The sequence below is a fragment of the Peromyscus leucopus genome, chromosome 8b (assembly GCF_004664715.2).
Source record: "Peromyscus leucopus breed LL Stock chromosome 8b, UCI_PerLeu_2.1, whole genome shotgun sequence".
NCBI lineage: Eukaryota > Metazoa > Chordata > Mammalia > Rodentia > Cricetidae > Peromyscus > Peromyscus leucopus.
The window spans coordinates 42,126,191-42,150,412 of NC_051086.1; the positions used below are offsets into that span (position 1 = coordinate 42,126,191).

The 24,222-nt window shown below is 48.9% G+C and overlaps 1 protein-coding gene across 6 annotated transcripts in view; it reads right to left on the minus strand.

Moving 5' to 3' along the window:
• Window positions 1-24,222, minus strand: part of Snap47 (synaptosome associated protein 47) — a 77,159-nt gene that overhangs the window by 8,470 nt on the left and 44,467 nt on the right. For 4 of the 6 annotated variants that reach the window (XM_028857165.2, XM_028857164.2, XM_037200952.1 and 1 more), the window contains 3 exons: window positions 22,410-22,951; window positions 13,758-14,248; window positions 6,748-6,872 (listed from right to left, as the gene is read on the minus strand). In XM_028857165.2, the coding sequence (XP_028712998.1) occupies window positions 6,748-6,872; window positions 13,758-14,248; window positions 22,410-22,906 (1,113 nt within the window). In that variant the 5' untranslated portion in view covers window positions 22,907-22,951. Of the gene's footprint in view, window positions 1-5,669; window positions 5,835-6,747; window positions 6,873-13,757; window positions 14,249-22,409; window positions 22,952-24,222 lie in introns of all 6 variants that reach the window. The other 2 variants (XR_003733119.1, XM_037200954.1) reach the window with 2 other exon arrangements.

Here is a 24,222-nt window from a genome sequence, read left to right on the forward strand (position 1 = left end):
ACAAAATAAAAATTTCTAAATAGTGGAGCAGGAAAGGAAAAAAAAAAGCGAACAGTTTTGGGAAGGACGCACAGAAAGACTCCCGTGTGGAGAGGGTGTTACCTGACTGCAGGGAACCTAAGACTCGGCTCCAAATGTGAACAGGTCTGAGCAATGAGCTCAGCACAGGACCAACGTGACACAAGCCGGTAGCCCTCTAGAGCAGCAGCAAAGGACTGGAAAAGGAAGCGGAGGAAATCATTCTGCTTGTGACGGCGTCCAGAGAACGAAACAGCAGCCTAGCAAAAGGGCGGCACGTGCACAGGAAACGAGACGCTTTGCTGACTGAAGCTAGAGACCGAAACAAACAGGAAGATTCCCTAGGTGCTCAGCCAGAAGGTCTCAGGCTGCCCTGGCCACAGAACCTCCCAAAGTGACACAGAGTCAATGCGGGCAGGGTCAAAATGCAAGCTGCAGTTCGTAAACCAAAAAGGAAAAGCTGAACTTTACCCCCTTATGGAAGGGACCTAGAACAGCCAAAGCAAATCTCAAGAGTGGGGGAGCTGGGTGCATGTATGCATGTGCAATTCCAGAGTCGGGAGGCTGGAGGCTCAGGAGTTCGAGACCAATGTTGGCTACATAATGAGTTTGATGGCAGCCTGGGCTATATGAAACCCTACCTCAAAAACTAAAAACTAAACAAGAGAACTATAACACACTTAGCGATTTTAGAGCTTACTACGGAGCTACAGTAATCAAAACACTGACCAGTAGACCAGGATAAAGAAGAAAAAGGGTGAGAAACCCATACTTCCATGGCTAATGGACTTTGGACAGGGCTTCATGGCAACTCACAGTGGGAAAATAGTTCACTAACAATGTGTAGCCATCTCATTTCACATGCAAAAATGAACTCAAAATGGATGAACAACTTAAGACATAAAAGGTGGAACTCGATAAAGAAAAAAAGGGTAAGTCTTCAGGGCCTTGTTTTTTAGCAATGTGTTCTTTAAACAGCAGACCAGCACATCACAAGCAACAACAACAACACAGCAGAAAAGTGTATACCATTAGGTAAGTTAGGTGGGGTGGCACACACCTTTAGTCTCAGCCTTGGGAGGCAGAGGCAGATGGATCCCTGTGAGTTCAAGGCCAGCCAGGGATATATAGTGAGATCCTGCTTCAAATACTAAAGTGAGGGGATAAATGTTATTTATAATTTGAATTCTTTGTACCTTTATTGTATTATAAGAATTTGAAAGCTGGGTACGATGGTATACCTGGGAAGGGGAAACAGGAATGCTGTCAAGAGTTTGAAGCCAGCCTGGTAACCTAGGAAGTTCTAGGTTAGCTTGGGTTACAAAGAGACCCTGTCTCTAAACAAACAAACAAGTAAGCAAACAACTAAATGCCAAACAAAAGATTTGTCTAGCCTTTGTTCCTGGGTCCTGGAAGCACCTAGATCTTTGGACTTGTCAAGTAATGGAAATGTCTTTGTCTTTGTAACCAAGGAGACCCAGGCCTACACCTGAGTTTGTGGTGATGCAAAGGCCAGCTGTGTGACTAGAGGGTGGAGGTGGTGGCCACCGGACCTCAGTGTGACCTCCCAGAGAATGGGGGTTCGGTATGAGATTCAGGTCTGAGAATGGTGATTCCAGCTTGACCTGCAATGTAAGCCCCAGAAAGACTTAACGGAGATCCTGCTTGGTGGCACAAACGTGCTGGAGGGTAACAGGCCAACTCCCTGGGAGAGGCCGGGAGACTGTTGGGGCCTCTCTGATCTAGCTCTGTGTTTCCTCATCTGGCCGCTCTCCCTTGTACTCTCTATATTAAAATGTCAGTTGTGAGTTGGCGAGATGACTCGGTGGGACGAGGGCTCACTGCACAAACGTAAGCACCTGACCTGAGGTCAGATCCCAGCACCTACATAAAAGCTGGGGCACCGAGATGCGTCACCATAATCCTAGAACTGTGGAGCAGACGGGTGGGTTCCAGGGCTCACTGGCCCGTGGATCTGGTCAGGTTAGGGTCTTTATCTCAAAAGGTAAGGTGAAGGAGACTGAGGAAAGGTATGCCTGGCCTCCACGTGTGTCAGGATACTCAACCCGTGTCTGAGGTGCACGATTTAGCTCAGTGCTACAGTGGACTAGAATAAAGCTCTAAATAAAAAAACATCCCCTGGAAACCTCTCAATGAAGGTAGGAATGGATGATGATGTATCCACAGGAAAGTTCCAGTAAGTGGGAGGACACCTGAGCATGAAAAAGGTAAAAGCCTGCAGTGGCCAAAGTCAAACACGCAGCGCCTCCTGTCAGTGTAAACTGTTCAAGGGACGGACCTTGAACTCAGGCTGGCAAGTGGGACCTCCTGGGCCCTACCTTTAGAGACTGTGCAGTCTGGTCGCGCAAACTGATGGGGAACTGTGTGTGGCCCTTGCCCAGGGGGCTAAGGCCCGCAGCACATGTGTGGGGTCATCACGGCGCATGCCACTGTGTGGAGAAGACCCATGGTCTCAATGTGCAGATAGTGTGGTTGCAGAAGTCGAGCTGGTGATGCTCTGACCCTTGAGCCCTGTCTCAACTCAGGGATACTTGAGGAGTACAGTCATCTCATGCAGACGAGGTTCACTCAAAACGACTGACTGGAGTTTCCCTCTCCAGCAGGGAGAGAGGAGAGTTTGAGGTAGGTTTAAATCTGGGGTACCAAGGAAAACAGGCCAAGGTGATGGGTACCGAAAATGATGAGCCATGTTCTACATTTGCTCAAAGGAATGGAAAGGCAGAGATAGCAGACATGAACTTTTTTACATTTTTTATTGTATTTATTTATTTTTGTTTTGTTTTGTATATGTGGCGGTCAGAGGACCATTTTTTTGTTTCTTTGTTTTTTTGTTTTTTTTCAATACAGGGTTCTCTGTAGTTTTGGTGCCTGTGGTGGATCTCGTGCTGTAGACCAGGCTGGCTCTGCTGGGATTAAAGGTGTGTGCCACTGCCGCCTGGCCATTTGTTTTTATTTTATCATTTTTGTTATGTTTTGAGACAGGGTCTCACTGTGTAGCCCTGACTGGCTTGTGTAGACAAGTTTGTCCTCAACTCACAGAGATTCTCCTGCCTCTGTCTCCTGATTTCTGCGGATTACAAACATGTACCACCATGCCTGGCATAGAATAATGTGTGAGACTTAGTTTTCTCCTACCATGGAGGTCCCAGGGATCAAACTCAGGTCATCAGGCTTGGTGGCAAGCGCCTTTACCCACTGAGCCACTTTCACCAGCCCACAAGTTTCTTGAAGTAGGTTATATAACCAATAGAGAACCACAAAATTGTTTCCAGAAAGCTACAGTTACATCTGGGCAGGTACAGGTACATGTGGAGCTGGGGCAGAGGGAGCTTGCGGGAGATTCTAACAATAAACATAAAGCTGCAAGACCATCATGCCGTGCAGACCTCACCTGTGGAGCCCCACCACACCCTCTGAGCACGACACTAGATCTTACACACAGGAGTAGCTTTCTCTGCCGCCGTCTATTGTTAGGACCAGGGTCTTTCTGCCCACAGTCCACCGGATCTGATCACCCTGGTCTCCAGCAGTAGCCTCCCAGTAAGAGGTAAAGTGGGAAGAACCTCTCAACTCGGGTCAGGACACAGAGACAGAAACAGAAAGAAGGCCCGTATGAACCCTGGAAGCCTTGCTTCAGGAGAGAAGCCCCATTTCCTGTTTTATCAACCCTTTACCGCCACCAACGTGTGGTTCTGCGGATCCCCTGGACCAAGCGCAGCCACAGCTCTGAGGAGGAGCAGACACTGTGCCAGTTGTCAGTTGAGAGGCTTTGCCAAATCTACCAGGGGATTGGTTTCCTTCTGGCCTCCTGGGCTCTTTCTCCCCCAGCCGCAGTGACGCGGCAGCTGGTGGCCACAAACCACGCACCCACTCCCGCCCTTGTGTAGTCCTGGCCACCGCCCCATTAGCATCCCCAACTGCAATTTAAATCACCAGGACACATCTCAACATAATGGCTTTAATAGCATCTGCAACCCAAACCACAGCTGGACGGAGGAGGATTTCTTGCATTTTTGTTTTCCCCAGAATTTAACTCGTTCCTACTTGTGCTCCGACTGCACAGCCAGGAATTCCTCTCCAAATACGAAACATGTGTTTCACCTCGAAAAGACCGCTTCATGTAAAGCTAGGCTGCACCCCCTGACCAGTACAGAGCCCCCACCTCAGACCCAGTCTGGCACCACAGACCCTCAGCACTACTGATCACAGTGTCCCAACACTAAGACCTCTACACATCGTATCCAGTGTTGCCAACACGGACCACTCCAGGACCTCTACGTACTGCCACAGACAGGCGCTGTGGAGCCCTACCCCATTCTTGGCTTGGGCTATGTTCATCCTGACATCTTCCCCTCTGGCCCTCAACTTTAGGATGAAGGCTGACAGATTGATTGATTGATTGATTGATTGATTCATTCATTCATTCATTCATTTATTTTAGTTTTTCGAGACAGGGATTCTTTGTAGTTTTGGTGCCTGTCTTGGATCTCGCTCTGTAGACCAGGCTGGCCTCCAACTCACAGAGACCCACCTGGCTCTGCCTCCTGAGTGCTGGGATTAAAGGCGTGCCCAACCGCCGCCTAGCAGCTGACAGAGATTTGATGTTCACAAACAGGAGGTGCCTCTCAGACTCCATGACCATCACTGCAACTAACAAGTAAGATTCTGCCTGAACACAACTGCAGGTTCTGACATTATTATAGAGGTAGGCATGAGGCACCTCATATGCAGCCCCTGAAACCAATGTACTCTTGTCCAAACTCTCAGGAAGGTGCTCAGAGGAAACTGGGAGATGTGGGCCTTTGATACACTAGGCTTCCTCAGAATCCCATACAAGTAAGACCACATTCTGAAGTCTTGAAGACAATGTGACTAGTGAACTGCAGAAGACACTCGTCACATCTGGCAGTGTGCCTGGGTCGTGCTTAAACATAATCATTGAACCATGAAGGAAAAGGAACAGGGGTCTATGTTTAAAGAATCTCATAGAAAGGATGAATTTTCCCCCAAAGGTGAAACTGCTAAGATCAAAGAAGTTTGTGCCTATGCAGACACATAAACTGAGCCCTCATTTTTAAAAACCAGGTTTACTGAATGACTGTTCACATCCACCTCCCAATGGAAACACACAGTGCTCTGCTTGAGGCATGCCTCCCCACCCCAGACAGAACTCTGTATTTACCAGCAACTCCCACAGACGAGGGGCAGAGCAGTTACCATCTCTGAAGGTGGCTGCAGGTCCTGGTTAGAACAGACAGGCCTCATAGCAGGTTGGGGCAACATGAACACTGACTTGGCATTTTAATTTTTAAATTAAATTTGTTTTTTTTTAATTGTTTGTTTTTTAAAAGATTTACTTAGTTTTACTTTATGTGTATGACTCTTTTGTCTGGCTGTCTGTATGTGCACTATGTGAACGCAGTACCCACGGAGACCAGAAGAAGACATCCCGGATGGTTGTGAGCCACCCATGCTGGAAACCACGCCCAGGCCTCTGTCTCTTCGTAAATTAAGAACAGGATTACATTGACTCAGGCATGCATGCGTTATGTATGCATGTACGTATGCATGCACGTACACCTGCAGGTAACTCATGATCCTACTGCCTCTTCCTCATCCTCCTGACTTACTAACAGCTCTTTTCTGGCTGTTGCTTTTTAGGGAGCCTCTCTCTTCCATTAGGCCGGCCTTGAACCGATGGCAGTCTCGCCTCAGCTTCAGGGTGCTGTGACTGCAGAGAAAAGCCATCACATCCTACAAGAACTCTTATCTTCTAAGGACAGAAACTGAAACATCTGAAAGTAAAACAACATGCTGATGAGCTCCTTCAAAAGCCAGAGGAAAAGGCAGGCACACTGTGCAGGGACACTACGAAGAGGTAAACGTCAAGTATTTGGGTGGAGTGTTTAAATTTCAACTCTCTGAGGACAAGTGGAGAACTTTCGGAATCTAATGTTGAACATGAGACATCTGAGCAAGCTAATTTACTCTTAACTGTACATACATGGCTGTAGAGGAGAACGTGTTCCATGAGCAGCACACAGCATACAGTTCCCACATACCATACAACACATGTACACAGAGCACATGCACACTGCACAGTCACATGTAAGTAGGCAGAGCATACACATGCTGTGCAGGACAGGGATAGCACTATGCAGCACATACACATACAGTCTACATACATGCACACATACATATGCAATGGAGGGAGGTGGCCACCAAGGCAACTGTATGTGCAGATGGTGTGCACACTGTGAGTTTGTATGCCATGAAACTAGAGCGTTAGGATGGGCAGCTGCATTCCTGTCCTCTCTCCAACCAAAAACAGAGCAGAGCCTGGGACCAAGATGCTCCTTTAGAGCAGTGGTCCTCAACCTTCCTAATGCTGTGACCCTTTAATACAGTCCTCATGCTGTGTGACCCCCACCAGAACATGATTTTCATTGCTACTTCACAACTGTGATTTTGCTACTGTTATGAATTATAATGTGAATATCTATGTTTTCCAATGGTCTTAGGAGACCCCTGTGAAAGGGTCGTTCAATCCCCGCAAAGGGGTTGAGACCCACAGGTTGAGAACCACTGTTTCAGTGAAAGGCAAACATGATCCAACAAGGGCCTGTCTTTAGGCAGGAGAGGGATGAGGCACAGGTAGTGAGGGCAGAGATGCTTAAGTGGCCTACTGAGGCAGTGGGGACCCTCTACCTGTGTCAGCTCCTGGGCTTCCCCCTCAGAGAGCAGTGGCCAGTTCCTCTGCAGCTGCAGCTGCTCGCCTTCCTGGCCTCCCGTGGGCAGCTGGCGGGGTGCAGTGCAGCCCATCAGTCTGGATGCTGGAACGGAAAGCTGAGGTCAGTGGTGAAAACTTTCGGAAGGCGCAAACCACACACAAGCACTCAGCAACTCACAGAGGGGCATTTAAGACTGCCGCAGGCTTTGGCCTGAGGAGCACGTCCGAGTGTCCATATGGGCACGTATGGGCCTCGGTGCCTGGGCCTCTGCTGAGCTGAATGCCCCACATCAAGGTGAGTTTTCAATACTGTAAACACCCAGGGCTAACTCTGTAAGTATCTCTGGAGAGAAGGGCCTTTAATCCATAAATGTTCCATTTTTAAAGATGTGGCATATGAAACACAAGAACTGCTGGACCCTGGCGGAACAGACATATAACACATCACCAGGAAATGTGGGGACAGTTGAGCTATTCCACAGAACACTGCGGTTCCAGAGAGAACAGGAAATGGCCAGCTACTGGAGCCAAGTGGAGCTACATGCACAAGCCTGCCCTGCTCCAGCCCTGGTGAGTCAGAGCCACCCGTCCTGGGGTCAGCGAGGGCTCAGCTCAGTGGTCAGCTCCACAGCTTGGACAGATCGACGCACACCTGTGTGCTGGGGAATCTCTGCACCCAAGACCGGACGGCTGGCAGGAACGGCGGAACTGGTGAAGTTCTCTGTGGCTCCTGGCGGCTGCCAAGGGCCACCTGTTCTTTCTTTAGAGAGCAACTCCAGCCACAAACCCAGAACTTCCTAGGCCAGATAAGGTCTGAAATTGAAGTCTGATCTCTGCTCTTCCCTCCAACAGGGGGCACCGTGGATACAGAGCATTTTCTAGGCCGGGAGGAAACAGGAAGAGCATGGAGTGTGACAAGCAGCCCCTCCAGTGGCTTTTACTCTTCTCTTAGCTAGACAAGGTCGAGCGAGCGAGTGGCCTGGAGCTCGCTGCTTCACATCAGAAAAGGAGAGGGAAGGAGACACACCCAGGGGAGCTCCCTGGGCTCCTCAGTCACCGAGACATGCCTGTCTTCCCCAGGAAAGAGACCAGGTGCTTCCAGCCCAGCACAAAATTCCCTTCGCTCTGCATCTCTTCCAACTGTCTCAAAGGCAACCCTCCTGAAAGAGGCGGGAGTAGCCGGGTGGCGGTGGCGCACGCCTTTAATCCCAGCACTCGGGAGGCAGAGGCAGGAGGATCTCTGTGAGTTTGAGGCCAGCCTGGTCTACAGAGTGAGCTCCAGGACAGGCACCAAAGCTACACAGAGAAACCCTGGCTCAAAAAACAAAACAAACAAACAAAAGAGAGGCAGGAGCAGCTAAGAACTGGCCACACATCCTCAGGAGGAAGGCAGGCAGGGTGAGGACAGGTCCACAGGATTGGTAGATGAAGAGAGGTGAACACTCTTCAGCTCATACACTCTGCATGCTTTAGTGCAGAAATCCCCTCTACCAAGTAGCAGAGTTAGGACCCATCACTGGGACAGTGGTTTTCCCTCTACACTCTAAAACAACAACAACAACACAAAACTGATTACAAATGTGTGTTTGCCGCATGCTAACGTGGGGGTGGTAGCTAAGATCCTCCCACCCCCAGCTCCTGGGGCTCACTGCTGAGCCTCTGTCCGTGGGATTAGCTGGTATGGCACTGCTTTACAGCGAGTGGACACAGCTACCTGGGCTGGAAGCTGGGAAGAGCAGAAAAGGCGGGTGAGCAATCATCAGCCTGAGGAGATAATGGTAGGTAGGCTTGGGGTGAGAGCCCAGGACAAAGAGGGCTCTTCCAGGTGGCGAGAGGGCAAAGGATACCCAATCACGGGCCCAAAGAACCCCACTGCCTGCAACTGGGGTCCCTCTGCCTTGCGCCGGCCAGTTCATGTATCTGGGGCACGGTGATCCTCTCAGCCTGACCTGTAATTAGCTGTGTACACTGTGATAGTACACTGCATAGCCTCAGTGCTCCTGTGATGCTGAGGCCTTTCCCCAGAGCCTCTTGGGATCCTTAGCCGCAGTATGGATTCAGGAAGCGGAACTCCAGAGCTGCTGACCATGGCTACCACACTTCAAGCTACAGGAGACTCTGCCTGAAGCTACAGAGAACTGCCTGAAGCTACAGAGAGACTGACTAAAGCTACAGAGAGACTCTGCCTGAAGCTACAGAGAGACTCTGCCTGAAGCTACAGGAGACTCTGCTGACTCAAGACTACAAAGCTACAGAGAGATGCTGAAGCTAAAGACTCGACTCAAGCTACAGGAGACAGCCAGATTGGCAGGCGCTTCCCCAATGACTGAAACCTCAGGACTGATCCTGACTGACGGGACTTCAACAAACAGAAAGTCAAAGCAAGACTCTCCTAATGGATGTCACTAATGACCCACAGGCACATGGAGTCTGGGATGTTTTCCATGACTGTGGGGTCAGCTGGGACCCATCTAAGCCGCAGAACTCTGCCACCTCCAGGGCTGGTTGCTGACTTGTTGATCCGTGTTTTGAAACATCTGAGAAGAATTACTGTGGCTCTGGGCAGGGTGGTTTCTATCTCTCTAGTCACTAATGATCTGTTTAGTAAAAGGAGCAAAAACGGCCCCGGCCGCGAGGAAGACTGCAGGGGCGTAAGACGGACTCAAGGGTAGTCAGCTGGCGAAGGGGACAGACACTGGCCCCCACAGACAGCCCTGACACAGTCAGAGAAAAGGCCCCATGCCTGACCCCGGCAGAGCCCTGCTGTGGGGCCGACCTAGCCTCACATTCCTCATCTGTACTTGGAAAGCAGCTCCTCCGGCCGGGGCTGCAGGCTGTAGGAGGCCCGAGAAACTGGTACGCAGGTCAGGAAACACAACGCACATTCATCCATGGGGTGGGAGAGTGAGGAAGGGGAAACAGAGGGAGATCAGACTGTGTTTCCACAGACACCTATGCTTCCACAGTGACTCTGTAGCACTTAGGTCCACTGAAGCATGGAGACCACAGGTGCCTGAGGGCCACGCCAGGGCAGCGCTGTGCAACCCTGAGGACCCCGTCTTTGGACCCCAGGGCACCGTCACTCACAGTGCCACCCATGTCTGTATCCCCACAAACCCTGCCCTTGGGCCCAGAGATTGCCACCAGGCAAAATGTAGTACCTGCATCATCAGAGGCCCTTGTGAGAGCTCAGGCCAACACTGCACAGGGCTGGCACACTTGAGGACCCTCCTGGGGTGCCGTCCTGGCTAGTTTCTAGGTCAACTTGCCATAAGTTAGTCATCAGAGAGAAGGAAACCTCAATGGAGGAAAGGCCTCCCTAAGATCGATCTGTAGGCAGCCGATAGGGCATTTTCTTAATGATTGATGGGGAGGGCCCAGCCATTGTGGGCTGGGCCACCTCTGGACTGGTGGTCCTGGGTCATTATAAGAAAGGCATCTAAGCAAGCCACAGGAAAGGCCAGCCCTCCTCCATGGCCTCTGCATCAGCTCCTGCCTCTGGGTTCCTGCCCTGCTTGAGTTCCTGCCCTGACTGCCTTTGATGATGAACTGTTATTTGGAAGTGTAAGCAAAATAAGCCCTCTCCTCCCTCAACTTGCTTTTGCTCATGGTGTTTCACCACAGCAATAGAAACCCTGACGAAGATGAGCCATCTCTGCCTTAAAAGACAGCTTAGAACAAGTTGATCATGACCTCCAGACGGGAGTCCTCCTACAAGTTTTTCAAGCACAGTCAGAGCCAGGGAGCTCATGAACCCACAATCACAGGACCCTGGGGCCCTGGGGACAGAGGCAGCCAGGTGGAGGTAAGACTAGGCACCTAGTACGGATGCTCCTTGGATGTGACAAGGGAGGCAAACTAACATTAGGAGTTGATAGAAGAGCACATTTGGGGTTGGGAGCAACACAGGACTCAAAAATGTTAAAACTCAGAGTTCATAAGCTACAAGATCCAGGACACTTTGAAATGATCTATGCACAAAAATCACTGAAGAAAATGTATAAAATCACCCCTGGCCTATGTGAGTTAGGCAGACATGAAGCAGCAGTGAGTTTCATATGCAGACTTATGCTCCATGAATTCATCACTATTCACAAATATTCCATGATCCGAAACTCAAGAGTCTGAGATGCCTGTTAACACGTGGCATCAAACAGGAGATAATGACCCTGAAATCTGGAATCATCTAAGCTCACATGTCTCTAAGGATGCTACGAAGAGAAACAGCAATCAAGCTGTGCTGTCCTGAGACAACATGCCAATCTTCCTGCTCTCCAGGCCCAGGCTCTTGATGCTGGCGGCCTCTGTGGTCTGTAGGAAGCATTCACTACAATAGTCTCTGGGGAGCTAGCTTCCCGGGTCAAGTTTAACTCCAGCAGCGGAAGCTCGACGTGCTTCAAGACTGCCCCCGTGTGGCCACAGGCACGCAGCACACCTTCAGAGGAGGCTGGGGCCTGGGACCTCAGTCAAGGCTTCCACCTACACTGCCTCCAGACTCCACCCCCCAGTGCTAAGATAGAAGCCGGCTGAGCACTGCAGCCGGTGTGGGCAAGGCGCCAACCCTCCCACCAAGCTGTGGGCAAGAAAACCACCGAGTTCCCATCTACTTGGAAGCCATCTCCCCCACTAACCCTCAGTACACGTGAGCTTCCTGCACAGACCAGCCAGCTGGGAGGCACACCCATCCACCAGAAAGGAGGACAGCGCTTCCCTCCTAGGACATTCCAAACACTTAAGGAAGTCCCCAGGGGACATAAAATAACACAGCTTGTCACGCTCCTAGTGTTCTGTTCATCCCCCACAAGAGTCCCCGTGCCCCTTGTGAAGGACAGGTCCCCAGTAACTCAATCAAATCCCAACAGGCTGTTGCTAAGAGGATGGTTACGAAGACATCCTTGAAGCCAGCGTCTATAAGGGAGGCTGGCCTGCCCCAGCTAGGAACTGCTCCCATCAGAAGTGGGGACAGGAAGTACACCCAGGGCTCTCCTAAAGACAATGCCATCTGGACGGTGAACACTGCAGCTTGTGTACAGGCCTAGACCGTCTGCTGACACTAGGGAGTCAGCAGAACTCCCACCAAACAAGACCCACTGGATGGATGCCCATCTTGCAGTAGACCTATGACTTCACGAGTTATACAAGCCACCAATCCAGCGAAGTTATGAAAACCTCTTGAGGTTACCTTACTTGTAGGCCAGTGACACCTCCTTAGTTCTCCCTCCACGGGGATAACTGCCACCCTCCTAAGATATAATGTCTCCTTCCTGAAGTTCCCCCAGGGGGGCATTCCCTCCCTCAGTCATCCTTCCCCGGGGCAGCTACCGCCCAGTCACAATATCACATGCCTCCTCCTCAACACTGCACGCCGGCGGCTTTCATGAGCCCCTTACTCCTTCCTCTACTAGGACAGACCCCACTTCTTGCTTCTCTGCTTATACCTCACTGGACACTCTGGGTTTTCTGTTTTCTTTTGGGGTGAGTACTCTGTCTGCATGGATGCCTGCATACCAGAAGAGGGCATCAGATCCCACATTAGATGGTGTGAGCCACCATGTGGGTGCTGGGAATCAGAACCTCTGGAAGAGCAGCCATCTCTCCAGCCCCAAACACTCCAAGTCTAGAGAGCCTCTCTTGAAAGGGCCGAGCATAGAACACTGACAGATGTCCAGCTTCACACTGTAGCATCTCATCTGCTACACTTAGGTCCTCACCTTGCTAATCCTAATTCAGGGAAACTGAATACCACAGTGAATGCACATATATCAAGTCCAAATGCACTAGCCCTATCCTGGGCCTTGGTGTTAGGTTCTGCTGCCCCACTTGACCCAGTGCACAGCACCTGAACTTGAAAACTCAGCTCTGTGTCCAAGAATTCAAGGATACAGACCTCTATAATGCACAACTCAATGCCAAAGGATAGTGGTAGGCTGGTGGAGGACATGTCAGGGTAGGTGTGGGTCACACCAGAATGTATCTGAGAGTGGCACTTCTTGAATTAGGCTGAGCAGAGACAAGGGCTCAGGACCTGAAGCTTCCTTTGCTTGACTTACCCAAACCCTTTGCTATTGTCCAGATATGGTCTGAGTGCTCATCTGCTCATCTGCTCATCTGCTAGGTGCTAAGTGACGTTGGGAAGTGGTGGCACCTTTGAGAGGTAGAACCTGGGGGAGGTTATCAGGTCCTAAGGATACTGTCTTTGGGAAGTACTATGGGATCCACGTAAGTTTCTGAGAAAGATGTTGTAAAGGAGAAAGCCTGGCCCTTGAATCTCCTCAGCATCCTGTCTTGTCAAGTGCTCTCACCATGTGTATCTGCCATGTGACCCTCACCAGAGACCAAAGAGAGCTGTCCAATCCTGGGCTTTAAGTTTTCAGAATGGTAAGCTACCTAATCTTTTCTTTATATAACACCTAGATTCTGGTATTTTGTTAAAGCAACACAAAATGGGCTGATAATACCTTTGACTACACTATTCAGTTTTCTATACCACAAGGAAATATCCAAACAACCAGCAAGAGAAAAGATTTACTCTAACCCAGGGTTCTAGAGAGTGCCAGGCCAAGGTCAAGTGGCCCCTCATGCTTTGGACCTGTGGTGAGGCAGTCTATTACCACAGGAACAGAACTGCTCACTACCATCAGCATGCACGAAGACAGTTGGGAAGAGAGAGCAAGCCTCCCATGATCTAAGGCCCCCCAAGGCCTGTCCTTCTAAAGGCCCCACTGTCTCTTACTAGTGCCACCCTGAGAGGTAAGCCTTTGGGAGACATTCAAGACCCAAGCTTTGGCACTGCCCTATTCTGAGACCCAATTATCTGTCAAGGGCAGGTAGAAGTTGGCAGCCTGGAAGGGTTGCACAAGCCCATGACTGCCTGCCAGCTACAGCCAGCAGCTGCTGACTGATGCGCATGCTGAACACACACCACAGCGTGCTGAGTGAGGCTCTAATTTTGGAAGTCCGTACACGCACCGCCTTGCTGGCCACTCACCTGCATGCCGAATGGAGCAACTCGCCTCTGCAGAGGAAGTCTGGGCCCTGCTCCTGAGCACTAGGGCATCTTCCAGGAGCTCAATCTTCTTGCTGAACTGCACTTCTAAAATGGGAATGACCTCTGGCATCTTGGCAGATATCAACCGATAAGCCACGTCTGGCTTCCCAATGAACCGCTGGCGTATGCTGACCTCGTAGGGAGAGTGAACCTTGATATCATCCACATCTTCCCTCTCAAACCTGTGCAGGAGCAATGAACTGGAGTCATGGATTTCCAAACCAGAAACCAGGACAGTGAGCTTTCCTGGCTTGGAATGAGACTCTGTTCTCTGAGAAACAACAGCAGGGACTCTGATCACTACCCCTTCCTTTCCAAAGGGCTCACAAGAGGCTTCAGAGACACCTTCCTTGGTCTTGGCTTCTGCCGGTGTCTTCCAAAGCTTAGAGCTAAAAGGCCACCAAGAAGGAGACTCCAATTCTGTGAGCAATCTAAAAGAGCAAAGAAACCATGGAAATTAGAGACGATCAGTTTTAAGGTGTAAGCCCCTCCTCTTTTTTTTTCTTCAGAAGACTGCTTTGATCTTTATAGAGCAGGTTACCATTTTATAGTCCATCTTCCCCAACAAGCACTCATGAAGCAGAAAGAGCAAAGGGTGGGGACCTGAGGCTTGGGGTGGTAAGCACACCTGCCTAGAGGGGACCCAGCTAACCAAAGATACAGCAAACATGTGCATATGACTCATGTTGTTCTTTCCACACTACGCCTTGACCTGGAGAGTTCTGACTCAGAAGCCATCCATGAATTCATCAACCCACCAAGCTATCTAGAGCTGTCTGCTAAGCTTTCTGCAGCGTGGAAAAGCCCTGTCGACACTGTCCAAGACAAATGGAGGCACATGTAGCTACCAACACTTTATTTATAGCCATGGCAACTGAGAACCTCAATTCTTAATTCAATTAATTAACTGTTTGTAGAGCTGGGGAATCAAATTCAGGGCTCTACGTCCAAGCCGCTTCCCAGCCTGATATAATTCAATGTCAGTATAGCTAGGGTCTACTAGACTGCACAGCGCAACTGCAACACCAAGAAATACATCCAGTGCTTCAAATGGAGGCAGGAAAGAAAAAGCAACTGTCGGGGGCTGGAGAGATGGCTCAGCGGTTAAGAACACTGGCTGCTCTTCCAGAGGTCCCGGGTTCAATTCCCAGCAACCACACGGTCGCTCACAACCATCTATAATAGGATCTGATGCCCTCTTCTGGGGTGCAGGTATATATGCAGAGCACTCACACATAAAATATAAATAAATAAATACAAGTTTAAAGAAGTAACTATCAAGAAGAACAAACAGCAAACATAAGGCAGAATTAACTGTGTTAAACTGAACCAGGACCAAGTGAAAAGACATTATCAGCTTGGAAGAAAAAGAGACAGCTACAGCTTGTTCGCAAAAACACTGTAAAACAAGAAAGAATAGATTCACAGAAAACAGAGAATTGAAATATACACATAATACACAGGATGCTAGCAGTAAATGATGCTACCAGAGGCTCTGTATGATAGAGAGGAAGACTTAACATTAAACATCTATGTACCAAATAACACCACTTCAAAATTCATTAAGCAAAAAAGTTGACAAAACAGACAACCACAGCTGTAGATTTCAACAGTTACATTTCTTTCAATGGCTGATAGGACAAAATGACACAAAATTAGTAAGTTTGGAGTTTTGAACAGTATTGTGGCAGCTCAGCCTGACTGATATAGAATAACCCAGCATCCGATGAATGCATGATGCTTTCAACTGGATACAGAACACTCATGCCAGGGACTGCAGCTAGGTGCAAAGACACTATGTCCAAAAGACAAATACAAATCTGAAAATATTTGCAGATTAATGCACACTGAAGTACATGTACCATAAATGCAAAAAGGAAACCAGAAAACATTTAAAGGGGATGGAGCAATGGCTCAGTGGTTAAGAGCACTTGCTACTCTTGCAGAGGACCTGGGTTCCTTTCCCAGAACACACATGGTGGTTTATAAGTATCTGTAACTCCAGTTCCAGGGGACCTGACACCTTCTTCTGACCTCCAAGAGCACAAGTATGCATTGATATATACACAGACATAGATTCAGGCAAAACACTACATATAAAACATCTTAAAAAAAAAAAAAGAGAAAATACTTAAAGTGAATAACAATAGAAATACAACACACATGAGAAGTAAACATGATCCCATCCAAGAGAAGTGAGTTTCCAATGTGTATATGTGTATATTAGAAAGGTTTACAGTTGGATGGTAGTAGCACACACCTTCAATTCTAGCACTTGGGAGGCAGAAGCAGGCAGATCTCTGAGCACCAGGCCAGCCTGATCTACAGAGTGAGTTCCAAGACAGCCATGGCTACACTGAGAAACACTGTCTCAAAAAACCCAAAAATAAATAAATAAATAAAAGGCCTAAAATTAGTTATCTAAGCTTCTATTTCAAATTGGTTTAAAATGAAGAGTAAAACATACACAAACAAAGTAGAAAAGTCAAAATGTAGAGATCAATGAAATTAGAAGCAGTTACAAAAAAAAAAACAGGAAAAGAAAGAAACTGGTCTGGGGAGATGGCTCAGTGGGTAAGGAACTTGTCACCAAGCCTAAAGATTTGGGTTTGATCCTTTAAACTCACATGATGGAAGGAGAAAACTGATTCCAACTTTCCATAACAAATGCTATGGCACATACATGCCTGTATACACACAGAGAAGATAAATAAAAATGAGTGAGCTGTGACTTTAATCCTAGCATTCTGAAGACAGAGGCAACTAGATTTCTGTGAGTTAGAAGCCAGCCTGGTCTACAGAGTGAGTTCCAGGTGAGCCAGGGCTACATATTGAGACTATGTCTTTAGAAGAGAGAGAGAGAGAGAGAGAGAGAGACAGAGACAGAGACAGAGACAGAGAGACAGAGACAGACAGAGAGAGACAGACAGAGAGAGACAGAGAGTCACAAGTGAGTTCCTTGATGTGACTTAAATACAAAATATAAATTACTAACAAAAAATGATCAAGGAAACTATAGAGAAAATATAAATTTCTGACACAGAACTGGGAGTGGTGGAAAGTCTTATGGACATTATTCTCAGTGCCAATAAGTCTAACAACTTCTCTGAAATGTACAACACTGGACAGCCCAACCTCTGAAACTCAGGCAAGGGAAAAAACCTGAACAGCTTGAGAAAGAAACTAAACCTGTAACGCCGACACCAGAGAGAACACCATGGCCTGAGCAGCTTCACTGGTGAATTCTGCCAAAGATGAAGATCAACCACTGTCTGTCCACAGCCCTCCATCGTACAGGCCACCTGACTCACCGCCCCAACGCTACAAGACGTATGAATCCCAACACAGTAAGATGCCTCTAAACCAGCAAGTACACCTGAAGACATGAAAGTTACTCGCCCACAAGTAAGAGGTCTTCGTCTCAGGAAGACGAGGATGGTGTAATGACCGGAAATGAACCAGTGGAACTCATCTCACTGACAGTGAAACAGGAAAGCTATAAGCTCATCGGAACAGCATCGAGCCTGAAGAATTCCATCACAGGAAGAACACTTCCTCAGTCTGATACAGGGCACCTACAAAAAAACTTTAACAATATGACTTCTTTTTTTTCTGAATGAAAATAAAAAGCAAGGAGATTCCTGAATGCGCCAAACTTTGCAGGCATTTCTCAAGTATGACTTTCTGAAATACATTTGGTCCTTATCCTATTTCCTAGGAGTCTGGAAGCAGTGTATTCCATGTGCTGATGAACCCTCTGCTGGCCAGCAGCCCCTGGAGAGCTCCCAGGTGGGGCTGGTCACTGAAAGATCAGGGCTGGGTCAGAGGGTGGGGACCCTCAGCCTCATCTCAGCACCCACAAAAGGAAGAAGGGCTGAAGGTTGATTGGATCACCTATGGCCAGTGGTTTCATTAATCACCCCATGTAATGAAGGTCTATAAACCCCTAGAGACAAGTTCAGAGCTTCCCAGGAGCTGGACGTGTGGAGGTCCTGGGGGGCGGTGCCCAGGGAGGACATGGAAGCCCGCCCCTTCCACACACCTGATCTGTCTTCACCTGTATCCTTGGTAATTGTCCTCATGGTAAACCAGTCAACACAAGTTCTGTGGGCTGCAAATCAGTGCAACTCACGGGTCAAAGGAGCTAATGTACAGCTGTTTGGGGTGGCCCTCCCTCTGCGAGTCCTTCACAGTTAGGCTGCTGGCTACTATGTTCTCCAACAGGAGTGCCAGGGGCTTCCTTTACTCTTTACCACCATAAAGGCTCTCTCAGCACAGGCCTGGGACCCAGCACGAGGGCTCTGCTCACCCCTCAGTATGTCCACTCTACTTAAGTATTATAGAACTGGAGGAACAACAAGGTGGGCCTGGGGACCTACTGAGTCAGGCAGGAGCTACAAACCTGTACAAGCCCACTTCTTCAGACTGCCACAAGTGAAAATCTGTGGCTTTCCCATGCAGCATTTGTCGTTTTGTGCCTTAGTTAATTGGCTCACAACCCCCAGGTTCGTCTATATTGCTACAAATGGCTGGAGTTTATTCTTCATGGCTGAGTAACATGTCATTGCATAGCTATACCATGTTCTCCTTATCCATGTGTGTGCGGGACACTGGCTGCTCCGACTAGATCATCTCTACTCAGAGCCCACTATGCTGACCACTGTCACTGTGTCTTTGTGACTGTGTTCACCACAGCTCTCCATAGAAACAGTCCGTTAGTTCTGCTCTGGTCCCATCTATCCTTTTTATGTCTCGTTTCCCCATCCTGGAATGGGAATGCAAACTCTCTCAGGCTCCTACTGCTATTCTCCTGTCAAGGGGACGGACCCTTCTTGTCAGTTAAAACGCTTGCTCTCACGGGTTGCTCCTAGTTAGGTGTGGTGGCAATGACTAGAAAAGTAACAGTTCCTCACTGCCAACACTCTTGTTCCTCCACCCTCCTCCTACTGGATCTCCTCTCTCTTCTAGAAAGTCCAACTACTTTCATGCCCCTCCCCCACCTGCTTCTGTATGTGAGAGAACATGCAGAATATTTCTTTCTGAGTCTGCTATTTACCACAGCATGCTGATCTCCAATCCCTCCATTTCTCTGTAAATGATACACAATGTCATCCTTCTTTATTGCCAAATAATATTCCATTGTGCGTGTGTGTGTGTGTGTGTGTGTGTGTGTGTGTGTGAGATTTTCTTATTTGTCCATCTATTGATAGACACTTGGGTTACTTCCTAGTTTGGTTACTATAAACGACACCACAATCAACAAGTGGTAAACAAAAAACAAAGACTACCAGATCATGTTTTTCCTTTATACACAAGTCCCTCCCTGTAAGTTCTGAGGCTGGAGGCCACTCTCAGTGAGGAACATTCCAGGCACCATGGTGGACAAGGAACCAAACATGCTCAGACCACAGAGCACTGCTCTCAGACATGGAAGGTGTCTCTGTCTAGCCTACCATGGAACAGGCTCTGTGATACTGAAAAATAGGCACACACTGAAAACATAAGAGGCCAAAAGCTGGGGCCTCATACCAGGACATCTGCTCTAACACTCAAGGTCCAGAAGCTCTGGTTCTGCTGTGGTGCCTATGAGAGCTGGGCCGGGGCCACTGGCAGGAATGAGAGCTGGGCCAGGGGCTGCTGGCAGGAATGAGGGCTGGGCCAGGGGCTGCTGGCAGGAATGAGGGCTGGGCCAGGGGCTGCTGGCAGGAATGAGAGCTGGGCTGGGGCTACTGGCAGGAATGAGAGCTGGGCAGGGGGCGGCAGGTGAGAGGGGCAGGGGCTGGCAGGAATGAGAGCTGGACCAGGGGCCGCTGGCAGGAAGTGTGACACAACAGTGCAGAAAATAGCAGATGGGCAGGTGGTAGGGGTGTGGCCTCTCCAACCTGAGCTGGGGATGGAGAGGGCTCTTCAGGGGTGAACTCTGTCAGGAATACTGAACAGACATCAGGGAAGAGTCAAGCACTGAGCCAGCGTCTACAGCGTGACCAGTCCTGTAACAGCAGGATCTCACTTCTCTCCGATCATCTGCATGGAGAAGACAGGAGCTCAGATGTATCCAGTGTGTCCCAACAGGAACCAAAAGCAAACAACAGGAACTCTAACTTGGCAGACTATGAAATACGCTGAACTATCCCGAGTTCCCGGAAAGTACAAATCCATGTGCACAGAGGCTATGACATGTCAACCAGAAGAGAAGACGTAATGAAAAACCCATTCCTGGGACACATGGGAGTTTACTCTCCACGTCCATTTTATCACATTTCACCTGAGGACCAACTAAGCCAAGGGCAGAGATAACAGAACTCCACTCTGAACAGTCTGCACGTTCTGCTGCCTCTGCTCCTGTAACAAGCCTCACACACGACAGCCTCCACGGCATGGTCTTACTAAAAGAATCTCTTCGGCTTGGTAAGAGGAGAGGATGTGTCTTCAGCCCAGTCATAAGCTCTCTCTGAGCACATCTCTAACCAGGCATTGACTAGGGCAAAGGCCATCATGCCTATGAAGCTCTGAGAGAGCCTGGACATTCCACCACACAGCGGCTCAGGAGCACTGCATGCTCTTTACATACATAGCCTTTCATCCACAGGGAACACATGTTCCCAGGTCCTGAGGAATAACAGAAACAAAGGACAGTATTAAACCCCATATAAGCTGTGTTTCTAATATACAGACTTACGATATACTTATTTGCAGACCACACATACTATTACTACATTGTAATAGGAATCACGTGAGTAGTCTTCCTCTCAAAACATCTCCCTGTGTTTCGCTCGGCAGCCTCTCCTTGGCATATCCAATTGTGAACACCACTATTCTTGCACACTAGGATCATTTAAGTAAAATACTTCTGAACACAGCACTAAGACACCTAAAAAATCTGATAACCAAAGTGGTTGCTGGTGACTAACATGGCCGTGAACAGTGCAGACAGGCCAGACAAAGGGCTGATCATATCCTAGGAGGCATGGGCTCATGTCTGAACTCTCACCAGGCTACTCAGAGTGGCACTGACACTACAGGTGACCAAAGAGGTCCATTTTTCTACCTAATCTTTTCAGGGGGACTCTGGGATAACCGAAACAAGAAAACAGAACTACAGATAATAAGGTTACAATTGCAAATATCAGAAAGAGTACATATCCAACCTAATTTTTGAAAAAGAAGTATGGGAATTTAAAACAAGTTTGAACTTGGTGTGCTGAAAAAGAACACTCTCAAAGATGGGCCTTAGGAAGACTGGCCAGGGAATGCTCTTCAAGGACTACAAGCTGAACACCACTTCCCTAAGGACAGGAGAAGACAGCCGAAAGGGTGTAGAGACTTTTCTATACACCAGTGGCAGGAGCCGCTGAAAATCCAGGATACCAGCATCCTCCTCTAATAGCTGGGATGGAATGGGGTCAGTGACAGAGCAAGCTGGCTTGGAGGAAGACACAATGACCCTACACCCAACCTGTGCCCTTGGGAGAAGACACTGTTCAGCAGTGTCTAATGGAGCAGGGGCAGAATGGAGAGAAGACAGCTGGATCCTCCATGTCAAGGCAAGCAAGGCCTACAGAGCTCACACTGCAGGAGGGAGGCAGGGACCCAAGATGAGGTTTTATTCAAAGTCTAGTCCTGGAAGTCCCTACACAGGGACCCTGGGACAAGTGCTTCTGATTAAAGACAGCAAATAAATCCATACAGAGAAAACTAGAAGAGATAGGTCAACATAAAAGAAAAAAAGGCAGCTGGGCAGTGGTGGTGCACATCTTTACTCTTTAATCCCAGCACTCAGGAGGCAGAGGCAGACGGATCTCTGTGAGTTCGAGGCCAGCCTGGTCTGTAAAGTGAGGTCCAGGACAGCCAGGCTGTTACACAGAGAAACCGTATCTTTAAAAACCAAAACCAAAGGGCAACTGAAATGCTAAGCTAAAACAGGCAGGAAGCAGTGCTGGAGTGTGAGTCAAACAACATATGCCGAGCAAAACTAATTCTTAGATGTTAAAATCTAATGGAAATAAAAGAAAAACCCAAGAAGTAGAAACCAGAATGAAAACAAAAGGATAGAGCAAGATGAAGAGAAGGCACAAGACACCCAATGAAGGACAACTGAAAACAGGAGCTCTGAACGGCTCACATTGTTAAAGTGATGTGAAAAAGTTACCAAAGAAATAATACAAACAAAATTTTAAAAAGCCCATTCTGAAGGACAAACTCAGTGAGGGCATTTCAAAGTACATACAAAAAACAAACAAAAACAAAACTATTTGTCTCCATGAAAGCGGATCACCACCAGGAGGGACGTATCCTGCTTCATGACCTGAGAACTGGGGGCATGACTAACCAGCACACAGAAACCACACACATCGACAGAGCAAGACACCTCCCTTGTGCAGCCCACCACAACATGAACACTCGCCTCCCTACTCTGTAAACCCAGAGGATCCAGGTGGTGACAGGCGGAGGCTCTCTGGGCCGAGTCCCACACAGTCCACACAGCAGGTGCACAGCCTTTGCTCTGAGTACTGGAACTGTCCTAACCACGAGATCGCCGATAGGACTCCCTGCCTTCTCCATAGAAGCAGAGCAGACTTGGGGGGTGCCCACCTGTCAGCCACATCCAGATCTGACTCCATCTTCTCCAGGCCCCTCATGACGCTGTCTAGCTGCTCGCCCTGGTGATGAAGGACCTTTGATGTGTCTTCCATGCGTCTCTGGGAACTGGCCATCAGTCCCACCAGCTCCTGGCCCCTGGTCCTGGGGGAGGGTGTGTGGGCAGCAGTGCCTGGCTGGGACAGGAGCAGCTCCCTCCAGAAGTGCTCGATGACGTTGAAGACCACATTGCGACTGGGCCGCAGTGAACTGAACCAGTGCTTGGCCTGGCCCTTCTCCAGGACCGTGATGGCACTGAAGATAAAGAGAGACGCCTCCTTCCTGATCTCAGTGATGCTGCAGAGAGGCAGGCCCACAAGGACCTCTCCAGTTCTGTCCGCACTGAACTTCAGTGAGTGAGGCGTCAAGGTCAGTTTCCCAGGAACCCATTGCTTCTCAAGGTTCAGGTAATAGGAACAGGGCCAGGAGTGGACACGCACATCACTACTCATCTGTCCCTAGGCAGCTGGACCACACGGAGGCTGTCGTGTCTGTCTCTGAGGGAAAAGAAACAAAGTGGGCGGGTGAGGCTGAAATACATCAATTTCCTTTAGATTACAGATAGCAGGAGGTTGGCCAGGAGAGAAGTACAGTCTCCAGGGAGTTCTAGGCCTCTCTGCCCAGCAAGTAAAGGGTAGAGAGGGCTGAGATCAGAACCAAGAACTGTGCTTGTCCCTTACTCTTTACATGAAACTCTCCACTCCTGTGCCCACCGGGCAAGCCATGAAGGGATCAAGCATTACAGACAAGGCCCCAGATCCTTCCCGTGCATACAACCTTGCGGCTGTGATGTCCCTATCATTGTCTATCTGTACAAGGTCCTCCTGGGGATCCCCTTTCAACTCTCTGTGTATGTATCCAACTGCTTACAGAAAAGTCTTATAGACACGTGTCCCCTTCCTGGACAGCCATCTCAGAGTTACCTCTAGAGTCACATGTACATGGATGCATTTATATATAGACAGTGTTGTGTGGCCAGAAGCAGTGACGCACACTAGCTTCATTTTCTTCTGCTTCTGTCCACCCCCGAGTAATGAGGATCACACCGAGGTGCATCCAGGAAAGTGGTCTACCGCTGAGCTACAGCCCCAGCCCTTGTTTTGAAATAGGGTCTCACGTGTAGCTCAGACAAGCTTTGAACTTGCTATGTAGCCCAGGGTGGCCTCAAGTTCCCTGTGCCATACTTGGCCAGTACCAGAAGTACTGGCGTGTGCCATCACACCTGGTACGGTTTGCATTTCATATTTATAACTACATTCATCAGGGCAGTCATAAGTCATGGATGACAGGTCTGAATTAACACTTATAGAATATGTTGCCCAATCCTCTTTGTTCAGATACCAAATTAGTCAAGACAAGAGGCTCCACACTGCAGTCTACAGTACTGACTGGGTAAGCAGACTTTCCCACCTCTCCCTGCTCATGTTTCTCTGTGTCTGTGTCTATCTCTCTGTCTCTCAATTACAGTCTTTGTGTGATATGACTTTACTTCTTAGGAGCTATCTTAGCATGATCCCTCAAATCCTGAACCCAGCTGTGGGCCACAGGGACACTGCTGTCAGTCCCCAGGTCTGTAAGGTCCTGGCATGCAAGTGACAGGATGGGCAGTAAGCATTGCAAAAGGTAGCACCGGCAAGGCCCCAGCTCCTGTGATGTGGCGTCCACGGGGATCTCACTCATTCTCTCCCTGAGCCACCCTCTGCACAGCCGATCCTGGAGATAATCACTGTCCTAAAGCACTCAGGTGGGATCAGCCCCAAAGAGGCAG